Genomic DNA, 27,842 nt, shown 5'->3' with positions numbered 1-27,842 from the left:
TTTTAATAAAAAAATTGTTTCTTTGAAAAAAACAATTAAAATCAAAAGGTTTTATAAACTAAAGTCGTTATTTTTATGTTTCATTCTTTTTCAAGATTGACGCCACCAAGATCAGTGTTTCTCAGTTTAGATTAGGAGTCTTAGATGATATTAATTTATTTTAAAATAATGTTCAAAAATTATATTATTGCAAAACAGGCTTCATTAACTAATAGCAAATAGATAAACCAGAGCAATAATAGTAACCACAGCAACAGATACCATCATCGATCTTCGATTTTCATGCCTTAGAGATTTTAGAGTAATTTCTAAATGTAAAAAACACTACATAATCCATGGCCTACTTAAATTAGTGGCCTCCTTATTTTCCGTAAAAAAAAGGAGGCCAGCTTTTTACGGTTTAAAGTCGTGTTTGCTCTGTGAATGTTTTGTTCTTATTTTATTAAAATGGTTAAATAATAGTTGGAATTTTTTTGAGTATTTACATTATTTTGTGCCGGATTTTTTGCTAACTGATTGCCTGCTTCAGTTTATTCTAATAACACAGAGTACTGAAATAGGTTTTCAGATAGCTATATATCATGCTACTTAAAAAAAAAATTACATGCTGCTAAGATTGCCTAAAACTCTCTACTGAAAATAAAATCAAAGGTTTGTAATTTTGTATTTAGTATAATTGAAGTTAAAAGAAGAAATACCTTTTTACTAGGAATATTTATTCGTTCTTTGTCTTTTTTTGAATTTTTTCACTTGATCTTTCCTTACCGAATATGTAATTTTTTTTTTGCAAGTTATTTTAAAAAATATTAACAATACGAGATCTATATTTGATTCCCGCTTTTTAGTGATTTTCACTAGTAAAATCAACACTGCTATAACAAACTTTTAAAACTTGTTCTGCAAATTTTTAATTGAAAAAAAAAAAAAATGACTGCAATGTTTGATTAGAATAGGAGAAATAACATATAGAATATAAAAAAGATGAAAAATAAAATCAGACAGGTTGAATTGTATATACTTGTTCTTATATATCTGTATAGAATTGTATATATATGTATATATATGTTCTTCTCCGCATAAAACAAAATCAGACAGAGGTTGAATTGGATATGTTCTTCTCCGCATAAAATAACATTTATAATAAGTTTAACGTTCAAATCTTTTTTTTAATTTTTTATCAATATAACTTGGTATAGCATCTGTATCTATGCTATCTTAAAAAAGCTGACAGTATTTATGCAAACAACTAAGCAATATCTTGTATAATATTTTTTAAGGATAATCAAATGTCTGATAAATATTTTCAGAAAATATTATAGAGCAGACTTCTGCCAAAATCTTTTCACTATTTTATATTTTCAAAGACTCACAAAAAGTCTACCACTGGCCATTTAACTATAGTTACTAAAACCTAGCTCTAAGGGATCACTTTGTAAACTGGAAGTAAGAACAAATGTATTGTCATTTAGGTAAAGAAATATGATTAATTATTAAATTAAGAGTTTTATTAACAATTATTGACTCAAAAACAGTTGGTATGCTTGATATTTCCTGACCTACTGTAATTAAATGACCTATTTTGTTGCAATTTAATTGCTGCATGTTTAAAACATGCAGCATAATAGAATATTTACGATGCAAAATATTGTTTTGCAGTGTAAATATTCCTAAGAAAAATCTGTATTATTCCTAATAATTGTCATTATAATTAATACAAAATTAAAAACCTTTAAATTATTTCCAATGGAGAGTTGTGGGTAGTTTTAGCAACATGTAAGGTTATTTTTAGCAGCATGTTGATATATGTTGATATAGCTATCTGAAAGCCTCTTTAAGTAATCTGTGTTATTGGAATAAATTGAAGCAGGAAATCAGTTAGCGAAAAATCCAGCGAAACATAAAGTAATTACTCATAGAAAATCTAACTATTATTTAACAATTTTAATAAAATAAGAAATAAAACATTTATAGTGCAAACACGAATCTTAACCAAGAACTCAAGCTTTTATTATTAAGCCGTAAAAAAAACTGGCCTTATAATTTTATACAGAAAATGCGACAAATCAGGCCGTGCAACTTAATAGGCCATGCATAATCTCATACAGTTATAAAATTATAACATAAAAATTAAAAAAAAAAGAAAGGAAGAAGAGAAAAATGAATATTAACTATGATTAGAAATAGCCAAAGTCAGCTGATCTCTTTCGAGAAATAAATGAGACCTAAAAAGAAAAAGCCATACAAATCATGATTGCGTATTGCATTATATTACATCACAATTAAATATAAAAACAAGATTACCTGTCCGCATCCAAAATATCTTTCTTTCTCAACGTTACTCGAATATCGTCAAGTCGATGTTCACAATGTTCTAATCTCTCTTCGTGAAACTCTATCTAAAGTACAGAGTAAAAATTAATGTACTGAGATAAACATGTACTGAAAATAACCACTGAAATAACTAATTAATTAACCACGAACAGAAAACAAAGTATTTTGGAAGCAACGTGTTTAAAATAATTTGCGGATTTTTTAATGTCAAAAATATACATTTCTATTTTACAAAATAAATTTTTTTATTTTGGGTACATTTTACCTAAAATAAAAAAAGTCAAAAATCAAGTTCGATTAATTACTCAAAATTACTCTGAAAGGAATTACAAATAAAATATTTATTCAAGCAATTGCAGTTTTGTAAATTTGCTAATACCAGCAAATTTTTGACACAAATAAAAATATGTTTTCCTACGCAATTTGGGTGTTGATAAAATCGTTTTTTTTTCAAAATAATTCTAGTTTTTTGCATCTTGACTTTTTGAAACTATTTTAAACCTGTTTTCAGATATGTAGCAACTTATATTTTTCATATATTATTTATATCAAAATAAATCTTTAAATATGCCATGCGATGAATGTGGTTCTTATGGGTTCATAATTTTTCTTCCTCTCTTTTAATGTCAAGTCTTACATTTTTATTGGCTTGTATATTGGTTTTAGATTTTTATATAGTTTGATAATGTGTTTCTTTAGTCGAAAAGTTCATAGGATACCCAATAAAAATGACTTAAGACACCATTTATAAAAACATTTAAAGAATTAGTCATTAAACTTGATTGGATATTGATTTAAAAAAATTTAACTTAATTTTTTTTTAATTTTTGAATAAGCACAAAACCGATATTTAAAGTTTAAGAGTTTTGAATCTTTTTTTTGCAACATTTTTTGTATTACTTTTTCTACCACTTAATACCACTTATATCTTGGTGTGTCTAGATAAATGTTAAGTTTGTTAATCAAATTTGAAATTCTTCTTTGCTTTTACTTTTGCTTCATTTTCTGTTCCATCCATTGATCTTCATCCATTGATCTTCATCCATTGATCTTCAGGCAAAACCAATTTATAAGAAATTTATATCAAACAGAAACAACTTTTGTTATGTACAAAAAGACAGTATGAAATATTATACAGCGTTGGAAGTATCTCACATTATAAAAGGAAACTTTCAAAAAATAGTATAAAATCATAATTATTCAACAGTTAACTAGAACCAGTAGATTTGGATCTAAATAAATATAAAACGACAATTCAAATTGAAAATTACTGAGTATGCACAAGACTCTGATGTCGTATATTTTCTTGTGTAGTATTTTACTTTTCTTAGGCAAAGCTAATTCTGACTTAAAATACCCTCTGCTTTAAAGTTCTTGGTTGAATATCATGAGGGTTAGCTTGTGCCTCCTTGAAAGTGGTTATGCAACTCTTCTTCTTAATGAGGGTAAAGCTCTAAAAATTAGTAAGGCAACAAAACAAACATAGCAAGGCAACTTGCTTATTGTGTCGTTCAATATCTATGATTAAGTGAAATTTTATGATTTTTAAAAATATAAAAAAGTACCTAAAATATTATTTATCATTATTAAATATTATTTATTATTAGTATCAATTAGAAAAAACCAAAAAGGCTTGAATCATATGACTATTCTAAACTAAAGCACAATTTAGCTCTGCTTTACTCAATCATCTTTCTTTTGTTTTAAAATTATTGAGTCATTATTAATCGCAGTGTTAAAGTTATCATATGTAACATTACATAATTGGTCCAGTTTTGTCAATTTATATTAATGATCTTTCTGACAATCTTACTTTTAAGTGACTTTATTTGTTGATGACACAAATATATAATTTATCCTGAAACACAAAGTCACTACTTTTTGATTGCTTAGAACATACACCCAATCTTGAGCATGAATGTTCTTCTGTAACAACTTGAAATGACTTGTGAATTAAAACACAAACACAAGTTGTTTACTGCTAATAATTATTGCAATGTTGTTGTTTCTTTGACAACTCTTGCTGAGTACTTTACTCAAATTGTACACATATGAACATGCTTTAAAATTATCAACATAAATCATATGAACATGTTTTAAAATGATCAAAATAAATCATATGAACATACTTTAAAATTATCAACATAAATGATATGAACATGTTTTAAAATGATCAACATAAATCATATGAACATGTTTTAAAATGATCAACATATATCATATGAACATGTTCTAAAACTATCAATATAAATCATATGAACATGTTTTAAAATGATCAAAATAAATCATATGAACATACTTTAAAATTATCAATATAAATCATATGAACATGTTTTAAAATTATAAACATTATTCATACGAAAATATTTTAAAATTATTATTATCTTAAAATTACTAAAGTAAAATATAACTTTTAATTGTTCATGTTTAACTAATATAAAAGAAACAGAAACTGTAGTTTTTAAAATCTTCAACAGCAAATATATTGCAAATACAATGAGAACAACAGCAAATATATTGCAAATACAATGAGAACAACAGCAAATATATTGCAAATACAATGAGAACAAATAGGTTAAAAGTTATTTAGTTTTTTTTCATTGAGCTGTGCTATCAATTGTCAAATTACAATTAAAACTGAAGCACCAGTCTTTACCTTCACCTGCCACACTTTTTGTAACTTATTAAACGGTTGCAAAATGTTTGTTATACAAAAGCTTAATAAACACTTTTGATTTCCACTATTATTATTTTATTTACTTCATACTAGTTTTAATTTATCATATAATGCAAAAAACTAACTAGCTGAAAAACAATACATATAAATTACAATATTTATTTAGGTATACTAAAAACATTTTAATAATAAAAAGTCATAAGTTACCTGAGATATAATAGATGGCATGCCAGATTTTCTTTTAACTTTTTTTTGTTGGTATTAACACATTAAGTTCTCAATATTAAATTTTAATACCTAATAGCCATATATATTGATTTATAAACAAAACAGTTTTAAAAAAGATGTCTACTTGTATTGTATAAAATATAATAATTACTAACCTAAAAAAAGATTAGGAATAATATTTACTTCTAAACTTGTAGATAAAACATGAAAAGTGAAAGATACTTATTAGTTTAGGATTTTTCACACACAAAAAAATTAAGCAGTGGAAGTAGTTTTGGAATAATTAATAAACTTGGTTAGTAAAAACTAATTCTAAACATATTAACAAATATTTATTCATTGCTTTCAAATTTTTATTTACAGTATGATTGCTGAACTGAGTAGTAATCTTAAATAGGTTAAATAAATCAAAAACATTAAATCAAAAACTGACAAACTTTTTGCTTTCAAATTTTTTTGACAAGTTTATTAATAATATTTTAATAAGATTCATAAGTATAAAAAAAAAGAATATGTGAAAATCAAAATTTAAAGAAAAAAATTTAGATTCAATGCTTTTAAATTTTTATATAGTATTACAAGTTTTAAAAATAATATTAAAATAGTTAAGTTAAAGAAAATATTTGGGAGAACAGAAGTACAACCAGTAATCATTTTAAAGTTTTTTTAAATTGTTGATTTTTTGTCCAGACAGGTGCCATGTGCACTGTTGCATAAAATAACTGTAAAAACATGACTAAATTGTTGACAATGAAATCATGAAAGTATAAATTACAAATAATTCAAAACACTTTGACATAAATTAGAATTAACTACTTTAATAATAATTACAAGAATACAAATTAAAAAAAAAAAAATTAAAATTTAGAAAAATGTCAGTTACAAACTATAGCAATAAGGCCTCTAATAAGGATCTAAAATTTATCCAACTAATCTTAAAGATAACCTTTTCTCAAAGCAACATTTATTAACGGTTTTTATTTTCTTTAAAAGAAGTAACCTTGTGATACTTGAAATCAAAATCTTTATGTCCCTCTCTAAAAAAAACAAAAACTTCAAAATTAAAATTCTTTTAATCTTTTTTTATTCTATTCTCACTATTTTTATTTCATAATAATAAATTAAAGAATACACTAAAAAATAATAAATTAAAGAATACACTAGAATAATAAATAGAATTTATACAAGTTAGATTAAATTACCGATTAATTAAATTACTGATTTGTTTTTAGAGTGCTCATGTTACTATGTGTGATAAGTATATCTTAATAAAATGTATATTTATATAAAATATATGAAATAAAAAAATATGAAGGAAACCTTTTTATATATATATAACAGTATTTTTTTATACTGTTATAATGTATTGCCTTTGTTAGCTAACATAAGAATCATAACAAGATACACATTCATTTTTAACTGTTTTGCAGATCGCGACTGATCACTTTTATTGTTTTGTATGTTTATATATTAATAAGTATTGATATTATGTTTTTTAAGTACTGAGTATTTTTATATACTTCATAGGATCCATTTAGACACACGCATCCTCATAGGATCCACATATGACACACACACACATGTGTGTGTGCGACCACACACACACACACACACACACACACACACACACACACACACACACACACACACACACACACACACACACACACACAATATATATATATATATGTGTGTGTATGATATATATATATATATATATGCATATATATATATATATATATATATATATATATATATATATATATATATATATATATATATATATAGTTCTTAAAAAACATAATTAAATATGCTCTTTTAACTAATTTTGTTTAAAATTAAAAAATTATTTATAAATTTAAGGGGAATTCAAATTCGTTAGAGATTCAAGTAAGGAAGTAAAGAGATAGCTGCAATAGCATTAAAATCACAATATTATAGGCAATATAATGGCATATTAATAACTACAAAATAAAATAGGGAAACATTAATAATTAGAAACTTTCTGTTAAACAGTAATTTTGCTAAAGTCACTGGTAAACTTTAGACATGTAATTTTTTCTGAAGTAAAATTCAAAAACAAGATTTAAAAAAATCTAATCTCCAAATAAATAACAGAAAACTTTAAAAAAAAAATTTTTCTTTCAAACTTCTGTTTTTTGTGTCTAAATCTGAAATCAAAAACAAAAAAAGTATAAAAATAAAAAAAGATCAGAGTTTATAACAAAATGTCTTTTCCCGTTATCACTTCTTAAGTGATGGGAAAATAATTAAACTTATTATTGATTAAAAATTATGTATATAATTATTATTAATTAAAATATTATGTTATCGACATGATCAAAAATTATTTTTTGATCATATCGATAACAACAATTATATACTTAATAATTCTCTTTATTCTAATGTACTTCATTTCTTCCCTCAGGCGTTCACTGCGTGACCATTCGGCGAATTTTATATATGTCAGAATTATATATATGCCAAAGATTTTAAATAATATTGAGCCTAGCCCGTAAGGGTTAGTGTTACGGTCATCGAGCACAACTATTTTCCAAATCACAATTACTGTCACCGCAAAAGAAGTTGTTTGTCTCTGGAAGACGCACGGGCTAGTTTTTTAGTCATAAGTCAGTTATAAATCCATGCATAGGTGTTTAATCCATCATGGTTTTCTGGAGTATGACTGGGCTGGCTTGATGTAGTTAAGAGATAAATCTTTTATGCTGGTTACTAACAATACAAGACTCTACTGAACGACATAAACAGCACGGACTTTCACATTACACCTATACACCCTTATGCACATATAGCCTTTTTACATCGTTTGCATGCTTTTTGTTCTTTTATAAGATAAACTTTGTTTGAACTCATTCTTATTTAGGTAATATTTTCTTTTAATATATAGTATGTGGTTGGAATGTTAAATGCAAATTTGTTGTTGTTGTTTTGTTATCGTCTTAAAATTACGTTTAATTCAGACTGTAGAGAAAACTTTACTTTTTCGGAAACTTTGATTCAGATATGGTCTCAAAGTTACCTTTAATTCAGACCGTAAAAAAGACTTTACTTCTAAACAATATTTTTCTCGCTTCGTACATCGCTTTTATATCACGACTAATATTATTGCTTTATCACCCAAAATAATTTTTTAACCACTCATTTGGCTTAAATTTATCTGGTCTTATTTTAGTATTTAGTTAATCTTATTACAATATTTTTTAATATATGATTTATCCGCTGATTTTCATATTATTACTATTATCAAGGAACTCTTATGCTATATTATCTTACATTCATTACTCAGCTTCGCTTTAATTTTCACAGACGAAATTTTCGTCTTTTATTATTATTTGGAGAATTTCTTATATCCTTCACTACATGTTTAAATCTTTACATTTTTGCAGGCAAGATATGTTTTTTTCTCTTTTTTCAAATACTACTCGATTTTTAGTTATGATTTTAAGTTGTGCGGGTTATTTCATTTTCTTACACTTTAGATTGGTTAACAAAATTTGAATGAAGTATCTATGACAGCGTTAGAGTTTTTTGAAAACTCTACTACGTTTTATTTTATTTTAAAAGGGTTTTTAATAGGGTATATTGCCATTTGATTTGTTTTTGGTTTATTTGTGCTGGAAGTCCCTATGTGGTTTAAATCATTGACATATTGCATGGTCTTAGGGGAAAACTTTTTAGTATTTTCTGTTTGCACACTTTAGTTGTTTTAGTTTTGTTTCTGGCGTTTTTATTTGAATTTTAATTCATAGTGCATAGTTTTTACTACCGTTGGTATGGTAAGTGATTTATTTAATTATTTTTACTTATATTGTGCAGTAGATCAACACTTTTCATATCATTAAAAAAATATTAGTGCTTTACAAATTTGGGTATGGTTGGGTTTTGGCTATTTGTAGTGAACCCTTTTTTACTGCTTATGGAATAAGCGTAAGTTGCGGGGTAAAGCATAAGTGGTGATGGCGTTTGTCTGATGGGATAAACTAGTTATAAGTGGTGATCCTTATTGAAACGCCAGTAATAATAGACGCGACTCTGAGGAGATGTTTATTACTTAATCACTACACAAATTATGTTTACACATTGGCATTAATGTTTTTTTTCCATTCTGAGGCCTTTCATTGTTGTATGCATACTTTTTATTTTTTAATCTATTTTTTTATTTATTTATCTTTTGTTTGGTGATATATTTTTTGTCTTCGTTAGTATTTATATAACAATTTACTATTAGTATTTATATAACAATTTTTTTTTTTTTATTATTGTTGTTAGTACTGTTTAGGTGCATTGTCTGTCTTATTTATATTTTAAATATTCCTCTATTAATCTTTATTTTTGTCTTGACAACTGTCAAAATATGCTTTGTTTGAAAAATAATTCTCCCTTAATTTTAATGTACTTCATTTCTTCCCTCAGGTGTTCACTGCTCGTGTGTGACCATTCAGCGAATTTTATATATGTCAGAATTATATATATGCCAAAGATTTCAAATAATATTATGTATATAATTATTGTTATCAACATGATCAAAATTTTTTTTAATCGATAACAACAATTATATAAATAATATTTTCAATTACAAACAAATGAACAACTATGAGGATAAAAGAGAATGTACTGTTTCCAGAGACTTTCGATCATTTCCATATAAAATATAATTAAGGACTTCACAAAAATAAAACACACAACTATCTCTCAAAACATCTTACTAATTTTATTGAATCAAATGATGTCATGTTTATCAATATAACCAATGATGTTGGTCCTACTAACACCTATTAACATAAAACTCATAAAACATTTATTTGACTCGTTACACTTACTAAATTACAAAACAAACCATTGACAGATTTTGCCATCATTTTCGAAAAATACTAAATGAAGTTAACCCTCTCTAAATTCCACATTCAAGTAAAGAGCATAATTCAAAAGTTATTTCAACAAATGACACTGAAAAATGCATATTATACTTTAATACATTTTAACATTTAAAAAAATAAAAACTGAAAAAGCTCAAAAATAGTAAATCCTATGATTGTTAAAAAATAAGTACTGAGCATCTTAAAAATTCATCTCCTTGTTACTTTGTATAACAGTATGCTAACAAATGGAAAATAAAGTTTATTTATGTTGTATAGGGATTTGAATTATATAAGCTAAGATTTAATTGGTTATTTAACATAAGTTTTTAGACTTTTAATAGATAGATAGCCAATAGAAACATAAACAGCAGTCAGTTTAACTATTATGAAAAACTTTATTATTTTATTTTTTTAAGAATATAATCAAATCTTCATTATTTAATATTTTTATCATTGTTTAGACAAAGTAGTATCAGTCAGTATTTTTTTACTTTGGATTTTTTTTTACTGTAGCAAGAATTTAATTTTTTAATTGAAAGAATTATGTTTTTTTGTAATATTTTTTTTTTTATTTCTATACAAGTTTAAACAATATCTATTTTTTTATTTATTGTATTCTTCATTATTTCATTTCTTCAATTTTTCCTAAATATGATTGATTGGCAATTAATGAAGTAGGGATAGAACTTTAAACAACTTTGAGCAGCCATGGCAAAGCGTTGGAGTTCTGGCTCAGAACCAAGAGGTCTGAGGTCTGTTCGATGCTGACTTCAGTCAGTTAACTGATAAGTTAAGTGTACAAGGTAAAACTTAACTTAGTCTTTTTTTTAATGTGACAATATCAGAAACCTTTTTCATAAGTTGCTAAGTTGTATAATTGGATTGTTGTTGTAATATGTCATATTTTATATTATATTTACAAAAATTTCTTTTATATTTGATATTAAATTTATAAAAAAGTGGGAGACCAAGGCACAGTAGACTAACTAGCTAATTTTTATGGAAAGTTAATATATAATATAATAATAGTGGTATATTAACTGTAATATACATACTTTTTGTAATTTGTATATTAATATACTGATAATAAATATTATTAAACTTGACATAAGTACTAATGCAAGGTTTGCGCTTCCTATAAAAGATATATTTTGTACACGGTACATGGGTTATAATCATGGTACACGGTACCTCATTTTGTAGAAACAAGACTTTTCTAATCATAGCCAATTTATACAAAATTTATAAAATACCAAAAACGCAAATGTCAAACATAATCGTGAAATATAAGTGTGAATTGGATATATTACAACAGCCACAATCTATAAATTAAAGTACCATACTTTAATTTAGAAATGATGGTTAACATTTATGGACAAAATGGTTAATCTTTTTACTGAAATTAAAAAAATTATCTAACAAAGATAAAACGCTGTAATTGTAAATTATTGACAAAACACTGTAATTGTATTGAAAATAATTTAAATTAAAATAACAAAATTGTTAATAACTGAAGGCCATATAGTCATACAAAACTTAAATGCTTGTTTTGAAAAATGCTTCCCAAATAATAGTAACTTTTGGGCAAACTGGATCAATCACATTATTATCATCATTATCTTGCTTGTCATTAGCATTATGTTCATTCACTGCATTTTTTACTTTTTCTATCAACTGTTCATCTGTAAGTAAAGGTACTTTGCTCATTAAGTTCTTTATCTGCAGAAATGACATCAGCTGTTGTACGTGGAGGGTAAAAACTATCAAGTTTTTCTATCTGATTGTAAAGCTCTTTAAATTAGCCATTGTCTTCATCCAAATGGACAGATTTCTTCTGATCCAAAATTCCTGATTTTGAAAAACAATTAACGACGGTGGAGATTTTCACTTTTTGCCATGCAAGATCAAGCATTTTCATTGCATCTAAACTCAAAAAAAAAAAGATCTTTTTTTATTATTGATAGCTACGACCAGTCTGTGTAATGCCAAAGATCTGTAATAAACTTTCAAAGTGCCTATAATACTCTAATCCATTGGCTAAAGTTTAGACATGGTATTTGGTGGTAAAAAAATGAGCTCAATAGATTTTAAATTATCAATCGTCGGTGTGTTGGGCAGTTATCTAAATGTTACTTTCTTTTTTTCTTTTGTAAACTTTTTTGTATCCATTTCCCGCATCCACTCTTTGAACAGTAAGCTATCAATCCAGCATTTGTTTTGGTTTCTGTATTTGCAAGGTAAATGCTTAACTCCTTTCAAGCAGCAAGGTGATTTTAATTTACCTATTACAAACATAGGAATTTTATCACCTGCTGCATTTACTGTGGCCATCCCAGTAAGACAAATTTTATTACGTTTTCCCCCTATACAAGCAAACAGATAAAAGATTTGATGACATATTAGGTTGCATACAAAAAAATAATCAAAATTCATCTGCATTATAAATTTCAAGTTTATACCTGGACAAAATTGTGGGGAGATATGTTTCCTTCCATGACGTGGTCATATCAGCTGTACAAGAGTTACCCTCTCCACATACCATTTTGAAAGAAACATTACATCAGCTTTTCCTTATACTATAAACTATTCTAATATCAAAACTGTTAACATTGTTTACATTGCAATGCAAGGTACTAATTGCGGTTTAAATATATTTCTTCAAAATTTGATGGGAGACTTGGCTGTGCTGGAAGGCGAAACAATAAACTTAACTAAAGAAAAGTAACATCTTCTACTAAAATTTTGTTTTAATTTTTCTTCTAAGGTTCGAGTTATCGGAAGAATATTAACCAAAGGAACAGATCAAATGGTTCAACTTAGCAAATGTTCAAGGTAACAGGGGTTTGAGTTATTGAGTGATTTTTATGAGAAAGTATTAGTGAGAGTTCAAGGGGAATATGCATGTACTTCAAGTTACTGAAAGTTCAAGCTATCCGGGGTTTGAGATATCGGGAGTTCACCGTATTTATTTTAAAGTTTGTTTGCTGCTTCTTGAGTCTCTTCAGGTAACATGCCTACTGCAAGAGATGCTTTTCTGATAACTAAATGACCATGAAAAAGTGTCTATGAACACTTTGGCCAGGTTTTTAAAAAATCTTTGGCCAGGTTTTTAAAAAGTTTGCCTGATGTAAAAAGGGCAAGCACAGTGGACCAGTAGTGGACAAAACAAATTTTTTTAAGTTTGATGACCTAAGAAATATAAAAACACATACCAAATATACTGCACATAGCAAAAACTACTGGAACTATCAAAAAAAGTTGCTGCTATGCTTTTATTTACTGGTAACAAAGTGGTTTTAACTGTTGAAGATTTACAAGCCATACTTGCCTATCTTTTTATGGTGTATGTTGTTATAACTGATATTTAAAAAAATTTATGACTTATGTGGTCTTTTAATGTTGTTAACTAAAGCCCAATGCTAAAATGCTAAAATTGAGTAAATAGATTAGATATATAGATGAATACTGTATTATATTTCAGATCAAATTAAAATGTTTTTTTCAAATAAACTTATTTATTAATAACCAGTATTACAGGTTGCTTATTGCTTTTTCATATTAACTATTACATCCTATTAAGTTTCAAAGCAATTTGAAAACATTTTGGTTTCCTTTTGGATAATAAAAAACAAAGATGCAATGTAAACATGCCAAAAAACAAATATAACTAAAAATGAAATTCCTACCCGGTAAAACATAAAATGACGCTATAAAAATAAGAACACAAAAACAACTATAAAAAAGATAAATAGTTTTTTTTTTACATAGCACAGAAAATGGTGCCAGTGCTGCCATTTTATACCAAACACAGAAAATGGTGCCAACACTGGTATATGTATAGTATATGATATAGAGTCTTGGTCAAAAAGACCATGCAAATAATACTTTACTTTGACGATTTGAAATTGGCTGTCAACATGTTTTGAAAATTTAAACATTTAAAAAAGTAAGAGAAAATAAAAAATAACTAGATCCATAACAAAAAATAAACAAAATTAAACAGCAAAAATAAAACCTAAAATACGAAAACACTACGATTATTTTAATCAAGTTTTTAATTACACTTGGAATAAAAACTTAGAATTGTTTATATTTGCAAATGTTTTTATAATATTATGGGAAACCCTTATAAATAAAGTTACAACTTTAATTGTATAAATGATTTTTTTAATAATACGCACATTTAATATAAATTATAGTTTTTCTTTTTACTTATTTAAGAATAGTAAGTTTCCATACAAATAGGATAGAAACAGGATAGTAAATACTTATTAAAAAAAAAAAGATACTTTAACTTTAATCATTCAAAAAAAAAAATTTTTATGAGACAATTGTTTAAAGTAGTTGTTTATAAAATTGATAAAAAAATTATTTTTTTTAAGATAAAAAATTATTATCCATTATTTTTTTTTCAATGAAAATATTCATCTTTTTAAGTGTATTAAGTGAATGATTCTTTTATAAAGTTCATTAAAAAGACTACCGATGTCTAAAAAAGTTGTTATCTATAAAATTTTGTTTATGATAAAAAATGCATACTTTTACAATTTATATAAAATAAAATAAAAAATACAACTTTCATTGATACTTAAAACAAAAATCATTATCAGTAATTTTTTATTTTATTCAAAAGTGTTTTGCTTATATAAATATATTTGTAAAGATAAAAGTTTTGATGTTATTTATTTTTAACGCTAATTAAAAATCTTTTATATTCAGTACATTTTTGATATGTAAAAAGCAGTGGTCAAATCATCAAAACAAAGTATTGTTTGCATGGTCATATAAAGGTGTGCGATCCCACACCTTCTTGACCAAGACTGGGTATATAATATATGTGATATACTAATATTAATTGAATTTCCAGATAAAAAACGATTTTAGGCCAAACAAACACTTTCATCACAGATTTTACAACAATCTTCTACATAATATCTATAAAAATGCAAATTACCGAAAACATTTCTTGCAGTATAAGTCATCATCACAGTCATAACATCTTACACAAGCATCTTTATTACAAATGATGCACCATGGTAACTCATCTTTATCATCTTCCAACTGTTATGAGAGCATAAATTAACACTTTACAATTATATAATATTAATATTAATTTATATAACCTTTTTTCAAAAACAGAAATCAGTAAAATGTTGAAGTAGTAGTACTTATAACCAATAAAACTTATATCATAAAATAAAATTTGGTAATGGAAATAAAATATTTTTCATATACAATTTTATATACAATTCATGTTTAAAAACAGAACCTACTGTTGTAATTCATGTTTAAAAAACAACCTACTGTTGTAATTGGATTCTCTGCAATAATGTTTCCTAATCATAATAAAAATTAAAAAAAAAAACAACATTTTATAATGTAACAAAGGTATATACAACAACAAAAAATATTTTATAATGTAACAAAGGTATTTACAACAACAAAAAACCATTCAATTTGATTAAATATGCAAGAAAAAAAAAATTGATTAAATATCCAAGTAGAGAATAAAAGCAATGAACATTTTAGTAACTGCAGATTAACTTCAAAATTTCTTTGGTTTACTTAGAACTAATGATTGGGGAAGAGCACAGTGGTTCAGAACTATTTAAGATGCTGATCATTTATCATTAATTTTCCTGTAAACAATTTTGTGATTTGTTTGTTGTCATTTATATTGGAGACCATACATCATCTGGTTTGTTTAGCAACAGTCTTAAATACAACATTGTAGAGTCGTTGTTTGCTTAGCTACAAACTTAAATACAAAATTGTAGATGCCAAGAGACTGAGAATTTGTCAACAAAATTGATTAATTGAAATTGAATACTGATAGCAAAAAACTAAATCTGCATCAGAGGTGGATGTAGTTACGGTCCTAGACCCTTTGAGGGCCCATTTTTTGTGAAAAAATCAAAAGCTAAATTTTTTAATAAAAAGTTAACTCGCTCTTTAATTAATAATAAATGGAATGTTAAGTACACTATTTTAAAAATGTCATTTGTAGTGATATAAGAGATAGGGGAGGCTTACTTATTTAACTTTCAGTATTTGATTATTACCTGATCACTAGATTGGTAAAGAGTGGTATTATACTGGAAGAAAACAACAAAAAAACATGTAATCTTTTATATTTAGTTTGTTTCAAAGAAAATATGAAAAAATTCTGAAAAGAAATTAAATAAAATAAGCAGCAGCTAAACATCAAATAAAATGAATCAAAATGTAAATGAAAGTGATACTGTAGTGAAGGATAAAAATAATGACAAAAAATATGAAAGCAATAACACTAAAAATGATGTAACATGTACTAACTTTTTAAGTAAAATTTGAAAGTTAAAAATGTCACAGAAGAATCCATTATACCTAATAAAAACTAATGACAATTTTTACTATAACTCATCATTTTATGTAATATCTTTGTATTATTAATAGCTTCATTCGACAAAGTATTTGTAAAAAGTGGAAAAAAACTTTTAGTAGCCATAAAATTCATACAAAACTGTTATTAATTGTTATATTAAATTCATACTGTTATTAATTGTTATATTAAATTCATACTGTTATTAATTGTTATATTAAATTCATACTGTTATTAATTGTTATATTAAATTCATACTGTTATTAATTGTTATATTAAATTCATACTGTTATTAATTGTTATTTAAATTCATACTGTTATTAATTGTTATATTAAATTCATACTGTTATTAATTGTTATATTAAATTCATACTGTTGTTAATTGTTATATTAAGCCAACTTAAAAATAGGATTAAATATTAAACTATATTTGTATATGAACTCTTGAAGTTTTTTATATTAATTAAATTCTTAGCCGCTAGCTTTTTAGCTGGCTTGTCATTTCATGGAACAAATAAAATTATGAAGTCTTTAAATAATGATAATTACATAAACATGCTGAACTTTACAATTTCATTTTAATTGAAGTGCTAATTGAACATCAAGTAAAGTAAATAAACATGAACCAATGCTTCACAGTAATATTTAACTTATATTTTATAAAGTTGTTACATAACTTCTAACCAAACATAAGCAATCTTTTTTATTGTAATTACTAAACAAACATAAGCAATCAAATAACCATGGTAACTTACCAAAGCCAGCCTGATTTACTTTATCATCTAAAGTACTCTCTGCAATGGCCTAAAAAAATATTTAATGTAAAAAAAAATAATAAAAAAACAAAAAAAAAACAACTAAATAAACCTTCAATAAATTACCTTTTTTATATATCTTTCAACTTGTTCTTCTTCATCATCTGAACTTTCAATAACCTTAGATGCTTTAACTATAGAAAAAAAATTATAGTTCCATAAAAAATTACAGTTCTAATCAATTTCTAGCCTGCATTAGAAGTACAATATAAAACTGGTAAAGCTTTACATTCACAAAATACAAAGGTAACAAAATAAAGCATTGTACAACAAAGAATGGTTTATACTTGTAATTGCATGTAAAGCATGATATTATAGTCCACAAAATCAGTTGTTATAAATTAGGCATATATAATCTGGCAAAGTTTAAGTTACTCTAAGCATAGTGTAATGTAGCTAATGCATTGACTATGTAAGCATAGTGTAATGCAAGTTCTTTGACTTTGTTAAGTTAAAGAAATTTTTGAATCTTGGAGTATTTGAAGGCCATACACATTCCTTATCAAGAGCCTTTACCAGCTGCTTAATCAAAACTAGTTTTAAGTATAGAGGTGGTAATATAACACTTTGCTTATCAACTAAAGAAAAGTCAACTATGTTGCTTGTACCTAGTTTAGTTTTTGTCATAATTTCAATTATCCTACATGTAAATGAAACAGCAGCATACTACATACCTTGATTGCAGCCCCATCAAAATAAAAATAGTTTAGAAGTTTTTGTGATCAAAGTATTGGAAACAATGAAGAATTTTTTTTAGATTTTGGTGTTTCTCTCATTGTGACCAAATAAGCAATGGAGACAGATGGATGTACATTACCATTGTGATAAACTGCTTTTATGCTAGATTTCGATGCATCAATGAATAAATGCTAATAATAAGAATGGTGTGTAATTCTAAATTTGATGGAAAGAGTTATCACTGTAACATCATTACAGTGATAATTCTGCTCTTTACATCAAATTCTCCAGACATTGTAAATAAATGTGTCAGGTCCGCTGATGGCTTGCAAAAAAAAACAACTTTTACATCAATATTTCACAGCTTCTAACATTTTAGACAAGCAGATAGTAATTTACTGTGTCTTCTGGTTAGCTGTAGGTCAATGGTGTAGGTAACAGCCTGGTTACCTACTCGTAAACATGTTACCTACCTATACATACATAAAAAATATTGTACATTACTTCCTACCCGTACATAAAAAATTCAAAAATTTACCAACTTTAAAATTACATGCCACTAAGAAAGTACCTACACCAATGTCACTTAGAAAGTACCTACACCAATGTAGCTACTTTCTAAGTGACACGTAATTTTTAAATTGGTAAATTTTTGAATTTTTTATGTACGTATAGGAAGTCAGTAAAATTGGATAGTTTTCATTTAAAATGAACTCATCGCCCAGACAATTGCTAAACAGCTATGTAAAAATTGATTTTCATTTTTACAGCTTTAACAAAATTATACTTATAGTTTTAACAATATATTTTGTTAAAACTATATTGTTAAAACTATTGCTAAAATACTCAAAGGGCAACTGAAGCAAATTAAGAATGAAAACGTTATAATTGTCTAAAAGAAAGATATTGGGATATTTATACTTTCCCATCAAAAGATGTTATTTATGAAGTAGATGATGCTTACATCACAGAACCGCATGTTTCAAAACAAAGAAAACCTTTTACAGAACTAGTTAATAAGATGAAGAAGCCAAGAACAAAGGAACCTTTAAATAATATAAACAACAATAATGAGCCTATAGAGTTAAATATAAAAACCAGTTAATGGTTTTTATATAGTTCACCTTTTATGATTTCTTTTTGCTTAAAAAGAAAGCTTTTTTTAACAACCAGCGATTTACTTAAAAGAAGAAAAAACCTCCAGCGTACAATTACTTAGGTTTTGGATAGAAAAGGTGTTTTTGTTTGATACAAAGAACTTGAAAGAATGAAAATTTATTATAATTTGAATATAATTAAAGATTCTTTTATTCCAGTAAATAATGATAAGTGCCAAATGTGAAGGATGATGGAGCAAGACAGCAAGTATCAATGAAATTAAAAGTAAATCAAATATGTTTCAAAACAGACTTATTCCCCTGAAACTAATATGCAATCGAGATAGCAAAAACACAATATTGTGACAAAATTATTTACTAAATGCATTGAGACCATTATGCCTTGTATTTTTGATAAAGGAAAAATAAAGATTTCAATGTTTATTATATATATACAAATGAATTATTTCAATGAGAACAACTCATTGAAATAATCCAATTTTTGGATTATTTCAATGAGACTTTTTTTGAAAAAAATAACGAGAATTAAACACACAAAATAAATAATATGTGAAGACCAAGTTCTAACTAACCCAAAAGAAAAATTCAGAGTAGAAACTGTTAGAGTAATAATTGATCAAATATTGAGCAGCCTAGATCAAAGGTTTTCAAACAATAGCAATTTAATTGCAGATATCCAGTATTTAATTCGTAAGAATTTTAAACTTGTTTGAAAGTATGCCAGATGACGCTTTAACACATATAACTGACCTAATTAATATTAAAAAAGGAGATTTAGAAATGGAGTTATACAATTTTTCTATAATTTAACAACGCCAGTTGTGGAAAGAACTAAATATATATACAAACACAGCACAAAAAATATTACCAAAAGTGAGAAGTCTAGTGATGAATCATCAGCAGAAACGAGTGATGGAGAAAATATGATCTCTGATGTTTTTTCTCAAAGTCGAATTTAAATTAATTTAGTTTGTTTTGCTTGAATTAATTTATACTTAATTTGTTCATTGATTTCAGATAATACAAATAAATGCAAATTATTCTATTTGATTAAATGCCTAGACTCTTCTACAGCTTGTGGCCCGGACAACATACCTGTTATTGTCTTGCAGAAGTGACAGCTCCTGTCGTCTATACTCTCAAAACTATTTAACAAGTGCTTATCAGAATCTTGTTTTCCAACCTGCTGGAAAGCGGCATCCGTTATCCCTGGATAACAGACAATAATGGACAACACTCTTCTTCTTATTCTGTAACTTCAGGGGTTACTCAAGGTTCTATCCTTGGCCCTATACTCTTTTTAATTTAGATCAACGATCTTCCAGATATTCTCACATCTACGGTGGCATTGTTTGCTGATGATACTACCATTTATTCTTGTCGTGATAAGAAACCAACACTCTTTGATTGCTTGGAGGGGGCATTTCAGCTTAAAAAGGATCTCACTTCTGCTACAGCATGGGGCTCACAGTGGCTGGTGAATTTCAATACAGGTAAAACTCAATTTTTTTCAGCCAATCGTTATCACAATAATTTAGATCTTCCTATATTTATGAATGATGATGTACTCGATGAGTCATCTACTCCTCATCTTCTAGGATTAACTCTTACTTCCAATCTTTCTTGGAAACCATATATCAAATCAGTTGCAAAATTAGCATCTGCTAAGGTTGCATCTCTTTATCGAGCTCGTCACTTTCTTGCTTTGGATTCTATTCTCTATCTTTATAAATCTCAAATCCGGCCTTGTACGGAATACTGTTGCCATATCTGGGGTGGATCTTCTAATGATGCCCTTTCTCTTTTAGACAAGGTGCAAAAACGCATTGTAAACATAGTTGGACCTGCTCTTGCAGCCAACCTCCAACCATTATCACATCGTCGTAATGTTGCTTCTTTTTCTCTTTTCTACAAATACTATATTATGGGCACTGCTCTAATGAGCTAGCATCTCTTGTGCCATCTACTAAAATTCATTCTCGTGTTACTCGTCATTCAATTAAGTCTTATCCTTTTTCTGTGACTGTTCCTATGTGCTCCAAAAACGCTTATTCGTCTAGTTTTTTTCCTCAAACATCATCTCTTTGGAGTTTGCTTCCTTCATCTTGTTTTCCTGATTCATATAATTTGCAATCCTTTAAGTTGTCTGTCAATCGTTATCTTGCTCTACAATCTTCATCTTTTCACTTTTAGTAACATCTTTTCACTTTTAGTAACTTCCAACTTTAATTAGTGGCTGCTTGCAGTCTTGTTGGAAGCGAAGATGTTAAAAAAAAAAAAAAATCCACAAGATGTAGAGTTAAATAAAAGGACCACTTGAACAAAAACAAAAAGAACGAGAACAAGAACAAAATGAAAAAGACAGTGCTATAACTAAAATAAATGAACGCACAAAGACAACAAAAATATAAAAAGCAAATAAAAAGAATTTTATGAAATTACAAATCTTATTGCATTACACATTTTTTATTTTACACAATATAGATTCACAATCTAGACAATATGCACATTAATATTTGAACAAAAAAATTATTGTATTTAACACTAACCCTATATTGACCTGAATAAAATTTATTTATAATTATATGCCATGCAGGGTTGATAAAAATCACAATTTTTAAAAAAAAAATCAAAAAAATCAATTTTTTTGATTTAAATCAGATTTTTTTGAGTTAAATTACATTTTGGAAAAATAAACTTTTAATCTCATAGTTTTTAAAATATAATAAAATTATAACTAAATTAATTTAAAACATTGAAAAGTCTTTTTTTAATGTTGATTATTTACAAATTTTCAAAGATTTAATCAAAAAAATTCATTGATTCTAATGCTTTTTGATTAAATAGTTTGAATAGGAAAACCAATTTGCCTGCTTTCTCAATTCTGAGTCTATTTCTAATGTTTGAATGCACAAAACTAAATGATGAAAATATTTTTTCAACTCCTGCAGATGAAGCAACTGCAGTAAGTAACTATTCAACAACTTTCAGTAATTCCTGATTCACACGATCATTATGAGATTTCCACCAATCACATGGCTTGATAGTTTGAACAATGTTATCATGGAACATAAACTTTTGAAATGGTGCTGCTTCTGCTTTAGAGTTAACCAAAAGTGGAAGAAAATCTGGATTCTTTGAAGCTACAAAGTCCATTCCAATCTCTATTTCTTTATCAGTTAATTATTTACATCTGTATTTAGGATTAGCAATATTAGCCAAGAAATAAGCTGGGGTCATTGCTTGTTGTATTCTTTTGGATAAATTTTTCTTAGCATCTTGGCTAAGCTTAGGACTTTTATTCCTTCAGAATATTTTACCATATCATTACACTGTCAATATAGTACTACTGCCCTGCTGTATCAAGTCTAATGCAACAGCAATTGGTTTAAGCATTTGTAACAGTTCTTCTGTACTTCGCTTTACACCAAGGTATTTACAATATTTGTAATATTCTTATCAATTATTGCTCTGTTTTCTTGTAAAACTTGTAAAAACTTGTAAAAATGTAGCTTTTTAATTTTTAAACCAAATAGTCAGAAGTATGTGAATGGCCGGAGGTATCAATCATATCTGCAAGATAGATATCTGAACTCATTGTTGTTACTGTTGTACAAACTATTGGTTTATTATAAACATTGCTCCACCCATCAATACCCATGGTCACAGACTGATCATGTAGCAAACCTGAACAGCTAGTTTAAGTATCTTAGTAACAGTATCTAGTAGTTTTCCACCAACATCAATTCTATTAGGAGGGTTATACCCTGGGCTTAAAAAATGGATCATCTTGATAAACTCTGGATGGTCAACCATTCTGAAAGGTGAGTTAGTAGCATAAATCATTCTTGCTATCTGCTCATTAATAGCTTCTTTTTCAGATTCAGTGGTTTTAATAAGGTATGAAAGGGATATATTTATATTTATTATATAAATAGTAACAAAAACAGAAATTAATGTGATTAGTCACATTTACTTATATGGATAAAAATCTTACAATAAATTTTAAAACTTAAAGATTTATATGACTACTATATATTTCATAATGCATTATCTGGCTATTATAATTAATACTAGTTTATGCACTAGTTATATTTAGCTAGTGCAATTTACTTTAAGTTGATTAATCAATAAATAATCATAAAAAATAATTAAAATCAAAAAACTCAATTTAATCATGATTTTTATTCGTCTGACTTAAATCATGATTTAAATCGATTTAAATCAATCGATTTAAATCAAAACAACCCTGATGCCATGACATTTAAACTATGTGCTCTTCAAAAAAAGCTTCAATACTTACCTAAGCAAATACTGAAAAAAATAAAAATGTAACAGATGAAAATATATCAAGTTCTAAACTTAAAAATTCTTAAAAAATTAAATTAAAATCTAAATTTAAAAAGTCTTAAAAATTTCTTTCTATTGTACCTGGATCAACTCCCTTTAATTTAAGTAATCTGTTTTCAATATCCTGAACTTTATTATCTATTGTTTCAACAGGATTTTGTTCCTCCATAATAAGTTCATCTTTAACTTGTTCAAGTAAATCTTTGATTTTTTCATTATCAGTTTTTTTGACTTGATTTGGAAAAATAATCTGTAAATAGAAGTTATTACTTAGTTATTACTTAGTAATTACATATATTACTAAATAAAATTAAAAAAACTAAAACAAACAAGCAACAAAATCAAACCTTAGATGATGTGGATTGGGGGTTTCGCCCATAAACACTGCTAAATTTCTCAACAATAGAAAAATCTATTAAAAAATAAATCATTTAATTTTTTTCATGTAGCGGTAAAGGGTTGTTCAGCAGTACTGGACAACTCTCAGAGGATCTGAAATCTAATTTAAAATATCAGTAAATTGCCTGGTTAACCAGAGAATTATTAAAGTGTATTTACAAATAAAACCATATTTTTAGGTAATTTGCATTGATCTTTAAAGTAACTATTTCAACAAAAACTTTCAAAAGCATTTAAAGTAGTTATACACTATCACAATATTTTACAGAACATAATAAAAAAAGAAGCCTGCTAGATTAAAATTACCCACACATGATTCAAAATTCAAAATGTTTTTATTTTAACAAAAGATTATTAATAATTATAAAGTTGCTACATTGTGAATAATTGAATGCATTAAATACTTTTCTGTTTAAAATAACTTATTTTGAGTAATGATTTAAACCTTCTTTTGTTCTATGTGAGCACAAAGATTCCATTTTTAAGAAAGAAAAACTTGCAAACTATTAAACTTATTCATGGGAATACACAAACAAGCATTACACAAAAATATTTGAAAAAATGATGTTTTGAATGAAGCAAAGTGAGCTTTTACAGAAAATAAAAAAAAACTTGAACACTTGAAAGAGCATTTTATAAGTATGCATGGAGCTTTGTAACAAACCATAAATAATTTAGATATGTTACAGATTTAAAGTCTCAGAATGCTAATGCTAAAGCAATCAAAATAAATTAAACATATCAAAACAGAACCTCTGATTTTGAATTTAGAAGAATGTGTAATTGTAACACATGTGTAATTATTATGCAGCTTAAAAATCCATAGTGTCTTACTTCAAGAAGAACTCAAAGATTAACTTTTTTTTGTTCACGTCAGTTTATCTCTATGTAAGTTAAGGTGGTTCATAAAAACAATTTTTATGAAAATTTTTGCTTTACCCCCTAAATATGTTTAACATACTAATATAACACTAGGTTTGAATAAAAAATTATAACAAAGTATGTTGATAAAAATTCATTATCAAAAAACTTGTAAAAATGTAGCTTTTTAATTTTTACTTTCATTTTTACAACAGAATTGGCCAGTATTTTAGATAGGATTCAAGACTAAGATTCAAGGAATCAGCCAATGTGTTCCATCTGACATCTTGGGGCATTAAAAGTTGTAGCCCCTCTTTTGCTTTGTATGCAGCAGCAGCAAAATGGTTGTTTCTAAAATATTTAACAACTTTAACAATTTGATCTCTTGAACTTCTTGATGTTTGGAATTGCCGAATCTTGGGCCAATAGATTGAGAATGAGCTGATCATCCCTATGTAATAACATTAACATCATCTCGAGTTTCCAATTGTTGTCTCATTTTCGCACATTTGCTGTGTTATCAGTTACTAAACTGCGAACTTTACAACCAAATTGTTTTTCACATTTGTTGATAAAATTAACAGCAACGTCAACCAAATAGTCAGAAGTATGTGAATGGTTGGAGGTATCAATTATATCTGCAAGATAGATATCTGAATTCATTGTTGTTACTGTTGTACAAACTATTGGTTCATTATAAACATTGTAAAACTTGTAAAGCTTTTTAATTTTTTAACTTTTTTTTGTTTACGTCAGTTTACCTCGTGTATGTAAGTTAAGGTGGTTCATAAAAACAATTTTTATGAAAATTTTTGCTCTACCCCCTAAATATGTTTAACATACTAATATAACACTAGGTTTGAATAAAAAATTATAACAAAGTATGTTGAAAAAAATTCATTATCAAAAAACTTGTAAAAATGTAGCTTTTTAATTTTTAGTTAAAAAACCATAAAAAATATTTTTTTTATGAAATGATTATTAATTTCAAAACTTTGATATAATTTTACTTTTTTTGAGACCGAGCTTGAAATACTTTTAAAGAGCTTGATAATTTTTAAATACTCAAGGGTCTTGAGAAACCTCTGAAAATATTTTTTATTCTAAAATTTACCAAACCCAGTTTTATTTTATTATGTTAAACACATTTTAAGGGGTTAGATCAGACATTTAAAAAAAATTATTTTTATGAACAATCTTAATGCATTCACAAGTTAATCATATTGTCTTATTAAAGTTAAATAATTTTATTTTGCAACTTTATTTCTTGCCTACTTAATATGTAGGTATAATAGGCAGATGTGTATGTTATACACATCCTTTGCTGCACAAATAAGAAAAAAACTTTGTAAGCCAAAGAATATATGTTTAGAATATTCGATTTTTACTTTATGTATAGAAGATTTAATTTTAATTAATTATATAATTAGAGTTATACAATTAGTGTTCAGGCTTTTATAAAACAATGAGTTAAAATATATTTATGAATAAATATTGTTTTAAATTGATTTTTTTAAGTCTACACAGAAAAATAATGCAACTTCAAATTCTAGGTAAACACAGTCCAATTGGAAAAATTAGAAAAATCATTCTAAATCAATCAAAAGTCCAATTGGAAAGATTTAAAAAATTACTAAGAATCAAAATTTTATTGAAAAAGGCTTATAACCTCCTATAATGTCAACAATATATTTCTTGAATTGCATGTTTATGAGTTGTTAAAATATTATAAGATAAATATCTTCAAAGCTGATGTATTCATTTGTTAACTGTGTTTGATGTTGTAGAGGAATTACTTGACTTTGAGATTAAAAAAACTGACCAGTTCTTTTAAAGTTTTAATAAAAAGAGATGTTTTGAACACCAATATCTTACTAATGTTAAGAGCCTGAAGCTATTTTACCAGACCGGGTTTTTTTAAAAGGACATATGATTAGCTGGGCCACAAGAGATACAAAAAAGCTCCCTCCCCCAAAGTCTTGAAAAGAAATTGATTGATTAGTAAATTTTTGAAAGTTTTCAAACTTTTTTCAATAATTGTTTTTTTACTAGTTCTGTAAATGCAGACAGTAGTTTCAGCGCAATAAAAAATGGAGCAAAAGACATTTTAAGTAACTAGTTACTCACTTTGCACCAGATTAAAAAAACCAAAAGCCATCAATCAAAAAGCAATGTAAGATTACTTTTAATTTATATGATTTTTATCAAATATATTAAAAGCAATTTTTCAGTAAGTTAAATTATTGTTCAGATGCCTGTTTGTAACTTATTAAGACAATGTTTTAGTTGCCTTATAAGCAACTGGACATAAACCTGACTTTAATGGTAATTACACCATGTAATTACCATAAAAATGTAGTTACTATTACAGTGTATTAAATTTAAACTTTTCAGGATAACATAAGTTTCCTGTAATATAAAACAAAACAACATATTTTTTACCTGTTGTTGGTTCTCGGGCTCCTTTTAGCTTACTAAGTCGCATTTTAATAAGAAAATCTGGATCATTTTCATTAGCTGGTTTCATAGGAGGACCAACACCTAAATTTTCATGAGCTTGTTTCATTGAAGGACCTACATATGTGTTTGGATTTTCTTTCCACTGAGCTAAACTTTAAAATTTTTTAAACTTAATTACACTGTATAAAATAAATTATGAAACATGAGAAAGGGTTACATGCTACAAATGTAACAAAAAATAGTTATTTTTTACAAATCATAAAAAAAGTTACTTGCTATTCAAGCATTTTTTACAACCATTTTCCTTCTGAGAACCAGGAACTTCTTTTAAACAATCTTTGCAGAATACTTTGTGGCAGTATTTACAATCAAACTATAAAAACAAAACAAAAAATAATATAAAAAATTCTGAAAATTATATTAGTGAAAATAAAACTTGGTGTCCATTTCCACATGAACACATATATTCGAATGGATAGCATGCTGCAATATGATACCTCTTTTTTAGTCCAGCTAAATTTTGCTGCACATGCAAAACAAGACATTTTTTAAAAAGCTATTCTGCATGATTTTTAATAAGAATAAGTTTTGTATAAACTAAATAAAAACAAAGTATATATAAAAATTATGTAAAAAAACAAAAAAAAAGCAAATATAAAAATTAAAAAGAATATACTTTTAACA

The 27,842-nt window shown here is 26.4% G+C and overlaps 2 protein-coding genes across 3 annotated transcripts; both read right to left on the bottom strand.

Annotated features, from left to right (window-relative positions):
• On the bottom strand, positions 1 to 5,373 carry LOC136084721 (coiled-coil domain-containing protein 167-like). The gene is made up of 4 exons (XM_065805391.1): positions 5,216 to 5,373; positions 2,302 to 2,396; positions 2,170 to 2,222; positions 1 to 308 (listed from the first exon to the last, which is right to left on the bottom strand). Exons 1-4 carry the CDS (start codon positions 5,234 to 5,236, stop codon positions 205 to 207), a joined length of 273 nt encoding a protein of 90 aa, XP_065661463.1. The 5' UTR covers positions 5,237 to 5,373; the 3' UTR covers positions 1 to 204.
• A 604-nt stretch (positions 5,374 to 5,977) lies between these two features.
• On the bottom strand, positions 5,978 to 27,773 carry LOC101241130 (abscission/NoCut checkpoint regulator). 2 transcript variants are annotated; one of them, XM_065805389.1, is made up of 10 exons: positions 27,656 to 27,773; positions 27,435 to 27,531; positions 27,141 to 27,305; positions 23,786 to 23,850; positions 23,520 to 23,688; positions 17,359 to 17,426; positions 17,233 to 17,281; positions 15,421 to 15,452; positions 15,071 to 15,177; positions 5,978 to 6,273 (listed from the first exon to the last, which is right to left on the bottom strand). In XM_065805389.1, the coding sequence occupies exons 1-10, from the start codon at positions 27,701 to 27,703 to the stop codon at positions 6,204 to 6,206; spliced, it is 870 nt and encodes a 289-aa protein (XP_065661461.1). In that variant the 5' UTR covers positions 27,704 to 27,773; the 3' UTR covers positions 5,978 to 6,203. The 2 variants fall into 2 exon arrangements, with proteins under 2 accessions (XP_065661461.1, XP_065661462.1); XM_065805390.1 differs by lacking the exon at positions 27,656 to 27,773 and having other exon boundaries at positions 27,431 to 27,531.
• Between the last annotated feature and the right edge of the window lie 69 nt (positions 27,774 to 27,842).

Source organism: Hydra vulgaris, chromosome 09 (assembly GCF_038396675.1).
Source record: "Hydra vulgaris chromosome 09, alternate assembly HydraT2T_AEP".
Lineage (NCBI taxonomy): Eukaryota > Metazoa > Cnidaria > Hydrozoa > Anthoathecata > Hydridae > Hydra > Hydra vulgaris.
Note: the sequence above shows the minus strand (reverse complement) of the source record. Positions and strands in the feature narration are given on the sequence as shown.